The 12,305-nt window shown below is 40.7% G+C and overlaps 1 protein-coding gene across 2 annotated transcripts in view; it reads left to right on the top strand.

Moving 5' to 3' along the window:
- LOC113026231 (metabotropic glutamate receptor 8-like) overlaps positions 1 to 12,305 on the top strand; it is a 154,547-nt gene that overhangs the window by 7,772 nt on the left and 134,470 nt on the right. Inside the window, exon 2 of one of the 2 annotated variants that reach the window (XM_026174761.1) lies at positions 7,106 to 7,907. In XM_026174761.1, coding sequence (XP_026030546.1) covers positions 7,257 to 7,907 — 651 coding nt within the window. In that variant the 5' untranslated portion in view covers positions 7,106 to 7,256. The remainder of the gene's footprint in view (positions 1 to 7,105; positions 7,908 to 12,305) is intronic. The other variant, XM_026174762.1, reaches the window with a different exon arrangement.

Here is a 12,305-nt window from a genome sequence, read left to right on the forward strand (position 1 = left end):
ATGCCATAGCCCTGACACTACACACTGCCCTGTCACACCTGGAGAAGAGAGACACGTATGTGAGAATGCTGTTTGTAGATTACAGCTCAGCATTCAATACCATCGTTCCCTCGAAGCTGGACAGGAAACTGCAGGATCTAGGACTGAGCAGCTCCCTCTGCAGCTGGATCCTTAGCTTCCTGTCTGACAGGCGCCAGGTGGTCAGACTGGGCAGCATCACCTCATCCCCCATCACACTGAACACTGGTGCTCCACAGGGGTGTGTACTGAGCCCTCTCCCATACTCACTCTACACCTACGACTGCACAGCCACTAACAACTCCAACATCATTGTGAAGTTTGCGGACGACACTACAGTGGTGGGTCTTATCACCAACGGTGATGAGACGGCTTACAGGGAGGAGGTCAGCGCCCTGACCCACTGGTGTCAAGACAACCATCTCACCCTCAACGTCGCAAAGACAAAGGAGTTGATAGTGGACTTCCGGAGGTGCAGAGAAGTACACACCCCCATCACCATCAACGGCGCTGCTGTGGAGAGAGTGAGCAGCTTCCGGTTCCTTGGAGTACATCTGGCTGAGGATCTTACGTGGTCAGTACACACAAACAAAACAGTGAAGAAGGCGCAGCAGCGCCTCTTCTTTCTCAGGAGACTGAAAAGATTCGGCATGAGCCCCCGCATCCTCAGGACCTTCTATCACTGTGCCATTGAGAGCATCCTCACTGGATGCATCACCACCTGGTATGGCAACAGTACCGCCTACAACTGCAAAGCTCTCCAGAGAGTAGTGCGGTGCTCTGAACGGATAATTGGAGGTGAGCTTCCCTCCCTCCAAGACATCTACAGGAAGCGCTGCCTGAGGAAAGCGGGGAGGATCATCAAGGACTCCAGTCACCCCAGCCATAAACTGTTCAGACTGCTTCCATCAGGAAGGAGGTTCTGCAGCATCCGGTCCCGTACCAGCAGACTGAGAGACAGCTTCTTCCACCAGGCCATCAGACTGCTGAACACGTCATAGACACCTCAGCTTCACTACTGGAACTTCAACATTATGCACTCCACACTGTATATAAATGCCACTTGTTTTGCACATATTCAACTCTGTATATTTTATATATTTTATTATTATTATTATTTTTTTTTTTATTTATTTATTTTTTTTACTATTTAATTTGTAAAAATGTGTACACACACACACACACACACACACACACACACACACACACACACACACACACACACACACACGTAGGAAAATATTTAGTATACACATCCAGAAATGCATACACTATTATATATTGTACATATATTTATTAGTTTCAGGTTGGCCATTCTTGTATTTTGCTCGTTTGTGTTGTTGTGTTTGCACATCTCTGTTGCTTGTGGGGCTCGCACACAAGAATTTCACTCGCATGTGCTGTGCCAGTGTGCCTGCACATGTGATGTGACAATAAAAAGTGATTTGATTTGATTTGATTTGATTTGATGATTGGGAGCTGGTCGTGAGGTGTTAACTGCTCGTTACCCCAAGTATACTACATGATGCACACACGATTAAGGCAAGACACAGGCCGATCCCCAAAACGGTTGCACAACTGAAAAATCGGCTCAAAATCGGCCAAAAATTGCACAGTGTATGGCCAGCTTTTGGAGGCTAGCTCCAAGCAAACATCTGCAGCTTGGCAGTGTATACAGCACTATAATGACCAGACCTAATTCTTTTGAAAACCATACATCTTTCCACAGGTCTCCACTTCATCAGACATCACCTAGACACAGAGCTGGATGAGGCCAGCACAAACAGCAGCCTAACTGACTAAGATGATGGATCCATGGGGTCAGGAAAGCCAGAAGCAGAGGAACTGGAGAGGTACCTTTCATATCCATTCACTGGAGGTATGGATGTATTGTATGGCTTTCCTCAGATCAAGAAGCTGTCGATCAAAGTCAATACAGCTCTTCCTGCATCTGCAGCCTGTGAGAGATTTTTTAGTCATACAGGACTCCTGTTCACTGCCAAACGGTCACAGCTTCACAGCAAGAACCTTGAGAGCCAACTGCTGCTGAAGCTGAACCACCATTTCACTGACTGAAGAAACAATTTACAGTAAAGTGAGCCATACACATATGTACATCCACATAGTGGAAATTTGTATTTGTCTTTTATAATTAGTTTTTCTCTGATTTCAGTATTTGTGAGTGTAGTTTTTACATTTTTACATATTACATTGTGTTAATCCACTGTCTATACTTCAGGGTATTTTAGTATACAAAGAACATTTTATAGTTTTGTTAGAATGTCTATTCCTGTGGAATTTTAGCACAGGTGTGTGTGTGTGTTTAATTCCTGCTGTCCGCCTTGGGAATAAACTTTTACTGATTATATCTGTTGCATCTCTGTGTCATTTGTTTCTGATTTACTTAATCCATCCTTGTATTTAAAAGAACCACCCCTAGTATGACATTTTGGCGCATCAGCTGTAGCCTGTTATGTTGAAGTTGCCTCGTTCTAATGTTTTCGCTGAGGCTGCTGTAAATGCGAATATATTTACTGTGTGTTTTGCTTGAAAAAGATTTACGTTGTGAAAAACTGAAATCTTGAAATTAGAATTGTTGTGCCTTATTTTGTGGATCTTTTTACATATATTCCTTTTGAAAATACTAAAATTTGTATATTTATTTATTTTTGTTTGTCTGATAGCATTTATTTATAAAATAAATCGGACATTTCAAACAGTTACTCGCTACTTACTCAGTACTTGAGTAGCCTTTTCACCAAGTACTTTTTTACTCTTACTTGAGTAGCTTTTTTGACGACTACTTTTCACTTTTACTTGAGTAATAATATTTTAAAGTAATGATACTCTTACTTGAGTACAATTTTTGGATACTCGACCCACCTCTGGCTACAAGTAAGTAAGAAACAAGCAAATTTTAGTGGCAATTGCAACCTTGGCCTAAAGATGGCAGTAATGTACAGGATGGATACAAACAGAAGTAGCTTTATGCCAGCGTTGTCTGTGATGAAAGAAGAGAGACTGCTTTACTTTGGTAAATTTTAATTCATGTATATTTTTAGATATGACAGGGAAAGCACTGCTGGCCTTGCTTGTCCTGACGGAATGCCACTAGTTTTAATATTTTCTAATGTATGATGACAATCTGGAGACCAGGTGAACTTTTTGGGGGCACTTAACCATTGAGTGGAGCAACAGGGGAAAGGTTTTTGCAGAAATGTCTATAATAACCCACCATCCCCCAGAAGTGCTGCAACTCAAACCTGGATGAAGGCGACGGGAAAATAAGAATAGCTTAATGGGTATTTTTGTCCACTACCCACTACCCACTATTTTACACATGTACACCACCGTAGCTCCCCAAAACTCACACTGCACAAATTTATGGTCAGATTTGCATCTACCACCCTCTCAAACACTACTCGGCTGTTCAACATGCTCAAACCCACAAAATCACCATATCATCTATATATGTTTCACAGCCTGGCACCCTAGTCTGTCATGGTTCTGGGTCGGTGACCCCGTGTTTTTGATTTTTGTACTCTTATTTTTGATATTATGAATTATGACAGTTTGTGTTTTGGTTTCCCAGTGTTTATTCGGTGCTCCCTCTGTTTTCCATCGTCTCTGCCTGTGTATGCCTGTGTATCGCCTGTAATGTAGTCAGGTCTCTGTGTTAAGCCCGTGTCTCTTAGTCTGTCTTTGTGTTTGTGTTTCCTGTTTTATTTTGATAGTCCACGTCTGATCTCAGTGTGTGCAGTTATGCTTCCTTGTCTCGTCAGTCCTGATTTCCCCCAGCTGTGCTCTCCTTCTGTGTCTCATTCCCCTCGTTACTTCCCAGGTCGTGTCCAAATTCATGGGCTGCATCCTCCTGAGGACCCAGCCTTCGCGGTCTACGTGGGCCGGGTCCTCAGAAGGTCAGGTAGGCCGGAAGTAAACGGCCGTGAAATTGGATGGTCTAGCCTTCTGATTAGCGTCACCGCTGTCTCGGTGGAGTTTAATAAACTCAGCCGTCTGCTTCTTGCTATCTAAAATATAACAGGACACTGGCGTAAATTCTCGACTGTCTCATACTTCTGTTTAATCAGTTTTCTGTTTGACGTTTAGTCAGCTGTGTAAAAACCAAGGCGGAACCCAGTCGGGGGATTAATAAAGTTTTATTTTATCTAATCTAATCTAATAACTTTAATCTCAGCCAAACCGATTTACTCACGAACAAACAAAACACTGAAAAAAGCCCAACAATAACATTTTTAGGTTGTCTAAGTGACTTATATATTACGTTTAACCCGAGCAGCGAAAGTCCGCGGGGATCTGAAAATGATGTGCCAGGAGTTGTGCCGTTCTCAGCCGCATCAGTGACCCTCGAGCTCCCGGCTAGCTATCGAGCTGGTGGGTAGCAGAAGCCTCCGAAAACGTCGATGCACTTTTGCAGATATGCGATATCTTGATAAACCGAGCAGATATTTGATGTTTACACAACTACTTTCTCGCCTGAAAATATGTTAAAAGTTTATTTTGTGACCCAGAAAGATTAGTATGAGTAATTTTAAAACTTAGTAGCGGCCGCCATTGTTGGAAACTGGAGTTTGGCTGGGCCGCGCTATGAATTCTGGGATATGGTAGGCCACGAAGGACACACCCGACCCATCCTTCAAATTCGGGGAAAAGGAGGACGCATTTGTCGGCTGCATTCGGAGGAGTCTACGAATTTGGACAGCCTTCGGCGCGTCGCTGTGACGTAATCGGTCTACAAATGCGGCCTCAGGAGGATGCAGCCCATGAATTTGGACACGACCCCAGTGTATTTAAACCCTGTGTTTCTTTGAGTCAGTGTTGCGTCGTCCCTCATGCTGTGTGGATCTCTCTGTGACTCACTGTGAGTTTAGTTTGTGAGTTTCCAGTTTAGTTTAGTTTAGTTTAGTTTAGTTTGCTCTTGTATGACTTTCCCCTGCCAGCAAATAAAGCTGAGTTCTTTGTGTTTAAACCTCGTGCCTGAGTGCCTGCACTTTGAGTCCAACTCCTGCCTGCTACACAGCGATTCATGACATAGTCAAAACCAGGATGTGGCAGGTGCTTTGCGGACTCCAAAGGGTATAACTGTGTATTGTAGAGAACCATCTGGCATCACAGTGCCACCTGCCAAGAGCCTTTTAAGAGGTCCAGCTTAATCACAAAAGCTGCTAAACCAACACTGTTCCCACAATCTTCCAATTGTGGAAGAGGGTGACTTTGAGACACTGTTCCTGTTCCTATAGTCTGTATAAAAATGGCCAAAGCTATAAGACTTATTGGCTATTCGGAAGGAGGAACTCCATGAGCTACAGCTAAATTCTGCAATACCATGTGCCAACATATAGTTGTCCTCCTTTTGTAAATGTTGCCACTTCTCTTAGTTCACTGTATATGGATGTTGTTTTATGGAGTAAGAAACCGCCAAATCTACATCATATGTTAACATATGCATTTGGGATTGCATGTCAGAGAACAGAGACTAGAGACCCTTGTGAATAAATAAGACTAATCATGTCAGTTTGCTGTGACCCACTCAAATGTTTAAAACATGAGTTAAGCTTTGCCAGAATCTAAGAATTATTTCAGTTGCCCTGTACCAATGCCATAGATGGTCCATCAGCATCACCGATTTAGTTATCTGCTGCTACAGGCATGCCGGTGGAAATGCCAGCACATCACATGCAGGTTGGCGGTGAGAAAAAGACGTCAAAGCAGTTTTTACTTTGACGACTAAGTTTGAACCAGACAAATCATTGGTCAAAATATGGTTTCAGCATCTTTATGTGACACAGTCTGCTTCGTCATTTGCAGTAGAACATGGCAATGAAGTCATAAGTGTCGCAAATTATTTTTTCCTCCACTACAAAAATGCTGCTGTAATGTGCCAACAGACTAGTACTGGAAATGGGCACGGAAACTAACACCCTGTCACCTGGCTTTGGCTTTTTTTTTTTTTTTTTTTTGTTAAACCAACTTTTCATCCTTTTTGGGACTGCAGCCAGATTTTGTTTTGCAATCTTGCAGGCCCAGCGGTGTTTAAAATGGAAAGCACTGACACAACCCAGGATATTTTGTTTTTTATCATTGTTAAGCCATTTTTCTTGCAGGAGTTTCAGAGGCCAATGCACAATGCACACGAGCAAACACAAGCTCAGCTGGGCTAAAGCCAAATGACTTGAACTACCTCCCGTTCAGCAATAAGATGAACCTCCTGTTTCCGGTCTTTATCAAACTCAAAACTGTATCCTTGGAACGTGTTTGAGTGTTTGATCAAACCTCCTGAGCGTGTGCTGGCTTTCAGGGTGGTATGCACTGCAATAATGCTGAGAGATGCTGAGCTGATTAATCACCTGTGCAGAGAGTGTAAGTTGGTGCCTTGATCTTTTTGTACAACTGTTAGAAGGCCAAAAATATCTAAAAACTTTACTAAAGCCTTTAACACTACAGAAACAGTAATTATTCCCGTGAGAACTGCCTCTGCAAACATAATTTGATGCACACATCATCATCAGTAAAAACTTGTGACCAGCTTTGGTGCACAGAAATGGACTGACACGATCCTCAAAAAAAAAATTAAATGGGGTATCTAGAATTCAGAGCAAAAGTTTTGCGGAATTACACTTTATATCATAACGCTCGGCTCATCTTTGCAGCTTAGAGGTTTTCAATGCCGCAGTGGCAACTTTTTCAACTTTTATGAGTTGAAGCAGGGTTGTCTGAAGGAAGATGTGTCACAAATCAGATAGTAGGAATGGCATTTTGCTCTCATAAGACCCTTTAATTGGCCAGTGTTTCCCATATGTATTTTCTAAATGCTGAAATTAGAGCCATGGGGATGTAATCACATCTTTGCTTTTTAAACACCGAGACAGAAACTCTGCTCCTGTAGGAATCTTTGTTGTTATTATTGAACAGAAAAGTTATTCTGGTATTTGGCAGCACAAATATTTAAAGGTTGTAAAGCAGAATAACAAAGAAACACCGTGGCATGCCTTTGCTCAGAAAAACTTGTGCAATCTCTTGTTTAAAGGTTCTTTTATTTTTATTTATCTGGATTTATTTTTCTCTCAAGCAGGTCTCTGAAAGAATGTGAAGCTGGAGCTGTAGAGACGAGAAAGGTGTTCTTGCCACAGGAACCTGTACTACAGGAAATCTTCAAGGTCACTGCTCCAAAGTGGACCTGCCTGCAATGGTCAACCCTGCCCCAAGTGAAGGGATATTCCATGTTCTGGCCCAGCCTTCCGTTATCACACAGCCTGCACTGTCATTTGACTGTTGATTGTGTGATAATATCAACACTTACTTTTTCCACACCTCTTGTCACTGCAAAAATGGTGAGTGAGTCAAAGCCCCTGACTCTTTACAGTCACTGCTTTCTCTGTGTGCTGATGCTAAAGAGCTGCTGGCTGCAAGGTTCCACCTCCCAGAAGCCTGCTGTGTTAGCAGACTCCCAGCAGGGCTCACAGGAGTATACCCATTCAATCCGCCTGGATGGTGACATCATTCTGGGTGGGTTGTTCCCTGTGCATTCCCGTGGTGAGAGGGGGATGCCATGTGGTGAATTGAAGAAGGAGAAAGGCATCCATCGACTGGAGGCCATGCTATTTGCCATCGACCTCATCAACAAAGACCCAGACGTGCTGCCCAATGTGACACTTGGGGCACGAATCTTGGACACATGTTCACGTGACACCTATGCCCTGGAGCAGTCCCTTACTTTTGTCCAGGCACTAATTGAGAGGGATGGCTCTGATGTTCGCTGCACTAATGGTGATCCTCCCATCTTTGCGAAGCCAGATAAAGTTGTGGGAGTCATCGGCGCATCGGCCAGCTCTGTATCGATCATGGTGGCGAACATCCTGCGACTGTTCAAGGTACAAGAATGCTGTGTGATTCCTTGAAGTTTTTTGTTTGTTTGTTTTTAAGAATAATGCTTGGTTATAGCAGTGATTCGAAGAGTGGTTAGGTTAGGTTTGTGTGTTTGTGTGTCGGTTTTTGGTGTTAGGTTGGGTCAGTCAACAGACGTTTGTGGTTGTTGGAGTACGGTGGGGTACATTGTACCTCACCATATGCTTGGTAGTCCTAGTACTTGTAAGGACCAGTCTCTAAAGCCATAAGTTCTGAATATATATGTCGATAAATACTTGTATGAACAATCAAATGTTATTTAATTAATATTTAACAGCTTCATACACTGTCACTAACTCCATGACAACTCCAAGAGTTAGAAAGCTAATATTGTTATCTCAAAATAATGTTTAGAATCATTATTTTTACTAATGATTTTTTAACTGAAAGAACATTTATACCCATTAAGTTGATAAAGTAAATCATGTGTATATACAAGCAAGATACAGAATCTTCTGTATGTCAGTTTAATGCTAAATGTACTTGTTGAAAGCATGTAAAATATTTACATGTAGAGAGATTTATTGTGTCAATCAATCTGAAGTGTATTTTAAGATGTAAACATTGCAAAACACAAAAGTGAGGTTGTACACACTGTACACCTCAGTACCGACCTCAGTAAATACTTTGATAAGTTTATGGCCTCCATCACTAGCTTCAGGACTTATCTAATAAATAATTACATTTATTTTCATAAATTGTGAATCCATCTAAAATTAAATCCACAGTTAATCAGGGTATGCTACCGGGGATGGCTGCCCTGTGACTGATGAGTTGCTACCATTTGCTATGCAGTCTCATGGTTCCTAAGATAATAAGATTCAGCCCTTGCTTGTCATGTCCACTATGAAAAAACAAGATACTTCTCATGGGATCTTTTATGTACAGCCTTTGGTCTTACAGTGTATATAAATTATCTGTCAGACACCTTTTTTAAAACCAGATATTATAATATCATAACATCTTCATCTTTGGGAAAACTTCTGGGAGTATCCTGCAAAAAATTAGAATATGCTGACAAAAGCATCTTTAACCCAAAACAGAGGGACAGGTGTATATTTGGTGCGAGAAGCAGATTACTGGGTGTTTTCACAGCCTGGCTAAATCTTCTGTTGACCTCCGCAGTGTGAAAAGATTCACAGTGTGAAGAAAAAATCGACTTGTCAGCAGCTGTGGATTCAAAAAATCTTCAAGCTGCTTGAGTCAAGTAAGGTGAACATATTTTCATTTGAGACGATGCGCTGATTATATGAATAAATATTAGTGATGTGCCTGTACTTTATGTTTAATCATGTTTAAAAAGCACAAGAAAATCTGACTCCAAACAAAGCAAAGAAAGGAGTCAAAACATTTGCACACTTCTGTATCTGCTAAAGATTTCTCTTTGCAAAAATCACAATTTAAGACATTAAAGTACAATTTAATTCTGTGATATTGCAATCATCTTCTATTCAGTCATGATCCATTGTGTAACATGTATGAAGTGGAAAGTTAAGCATTTACCTTTGTAAATTAACTTGACAATGAAGTAGGAGAGATTTTCCTCTACTGTTTGGTAATTTACGAAGATAAATTTTATTTGACATGCCTGTCAAATGCTTTCACCATCTTCCATCATCATCCAACAATACTGTGATTGCGGCCATTCCCCAACTCTCTGTGAATGGTACTCATGGAACATTGATCACTGAGCTTTGATCAGTGGTTGTTGATCAGTGGTCATGAGAATTTGCATATTAATGATCAAGGGACCAACCTCCCAGCCCATTGTTCATTCAGTGGGGCCAGTTTCAGTCATTGTGCAAATGTATTGTTTATAAGATTTGGGGAAACCTGCAGTCAGCTGAGACTGAAGAAGTCACTTGGATGAGTGACGAAACATTTCTCCTACTGAAAACGCTACGTCTAGATGAACAGAACTTTGGGGATTTCCTTTCCTGGATTATTGAGCATGCATAACGAGATAAAAAAAAAAAAAAGAACCTGATTAAACATACACCTGTATTATTGGAAAATTGTACATAAAGTATCAAATAATAATTATTTTACAGAAAAATGTTTCCAAGCACTGTTAAATGGATTAATAATACTGTTGCATATGTTTACGTTTGAGCTTGTTTTAAATACCTAACATTCTGTTGAATGTCCAGCAACATATTCTGGACCACATGTCTCTATAAAAAACACCCGCAAAAAAAAGTTAATGAGACACAGGCCTACATCTTGATTTTTGTTTGTTTGTTTGTTTTAAAGTGTAATATATTAAATATATTAATGACAAAAGAATAACCAGTTTAATCAAAAACACAGAGCAGTGTGTGATACGGTATGATATGTTTAGAATAGAATAGAATAGAATAGAATAGAATAGAATAGAATAGAATAGAATAATCCTTTAATTGTCCCACAAGGGGAAATTATGGTTGTAACAGCAGTCAAAAAGACACATATACAAACAAACAGTACACAGGACACAGAACAGAAACATACACAATTTTTCTTACATATTTACATTAAGGACAATGGTTACTATATACAGAGAGTACTGTACAGTTATTAAATTAAATAAAAATAACTACAGATAAGAGGCAAACTAGGTTGTAGTGCAAATCTGTTAATTAACTTATTGCAGTTACAGCGCAGATGTAAACATCTATGTTTGTTGGGAGCAGTTCTGCAGGCAACTGTCAATATCTACAGGGGGATTCAAATCATTAATCTTAAGTCATTGCTAATTGCACTAATTAACAAAGTTTTTACACTCCATCTTCTCTAAATTACACATGTTAGCTAAGGTGGTTAGCAAGTTGAAACTCATCTGTTCCCATGATAAATCACAATTGTTTACTTGCTAATGCAAATTGGGTTTCCATACATCATGTGGAAGGGAGTCGGAAACAGCTTGACTTGTATGCTAGTCTTGCATTGGTTTACCAAGAAAGATCAGAGGTTTATCAACAGTGTGCATGCATAAACCACCAGAAAAAAACTCTGGGTTTGTCAGATTGCCCTGTTTCCGCCATTGTTAAAACCCTTAAAATGGAGACTAATCTAAGCTAGCCTGCTTTCCTATGACTATGAAACAAACAGCACTTTCAGCAGCAATAGCTGACTGCGCCCCCCAGATGTCAGTAATGTGCAGGATTGATTCCAAAAGGCGTGGAGCTTATAACAGCATGTTCTGATATGAAGGAACACATTTTAATTTGTTTGTTTTTAGATTTGACACTGCAAGCACTTATTGCCTTGCTCTAAAGCTGACAGCTGCTTGCTCGTGGATATTCTAGTTAAATTGGTAACCTTACAACCATAACCATATGCCAGTCAATAATATCCTACTCTCTCTTTGGCAGCTACTGGAGTTGCTGGTCTGAAATTTCAAAAACCTTTACTTCAAATACCACCCACTTCATGTCACCACTGGTTGTTTTTCCCGTAATCACTCAAATTTGCTGAATGTTATTAACTTTCTATGACCTCTGGTCAACATGCCAATGCTAATGGCTTCCAATTGAGGATGTAGCTTCAGTTTTATTCTTCTCTCAGCTGGATACAGAATAGATAACGTGTTTCTCACTGACAAAACGTTGATCTCAGCTGTTGCCTCATTCTCTGCACAGACAAACTGTGTCTGAAGGCAGCGAGTTGCTGTGCACAGCAGCAGACATACTCCACTGCGTTAAATTAGTCATGAAGTGTATGATTTTAATGTGTGTGTGTATGTGTGTGTGTGTGTGTGTGTGTTAGAACCCTAACAGCTTAATGAGGACGGAAAGGCCCAACAACATCGCTTATCTAAAATTAGCCAGAGATGCCTCTGGGGGCGGTGGGGGAGGGGGTGGTGGTGGTGATGGGAATAGCCAGATAATGCTGACGCAGAGGTTTCCTCACCAGTGCTGTCACAGCCTTCAGCTATAGTCACAACACTGACAGATAACAAGGCTTATTGAAAAGGCTCTTTTTAGTTGAGGATATTCTGAGTAAAGACACTACGATAGGCATCCCACTTATACCCCATTTGGTAATAACTAAATAAAAATAGTGTAACCACATATCCAGATTCTGCATCCAGATAGAGTTGTATTGTTTTTAAGCACTTGACTCATATTTTTAATGAGTGTGCTATTTCACAAAATGAACATTCTCAATACAATCATGGACTGTATATAAATTAATTTCAATGACATTACCCATTTGTTAGTTATGTGCTGTTGTGAAACCCTGTGTTTAGTGGGTTTCCTTTCCCCATCAACCACGTGATGTTTTGAAACCAGGCTTGATAAAATGCACTGCACAAAGTGGCAACTTTATAAAAGGGATACAACTTATTGAAATTGTATTCAATATGGCTTCAGAACGACCAG

Source organism: Astatotilapia calliptera, chromosome 7, assembly GCF_900246225.1.
Source record: "Astatotilapia calliptera chromosome 7, fAstCal1.2, whole genome shotgun sequence".
Taxonomy (NCBI): domain Eukaryota; kingdom Metazoa; phylum Chordata; class Actinopteri; order Cichliformes; family Cichlidae; genus Astatotilapia; species Astatotilapia calliptera.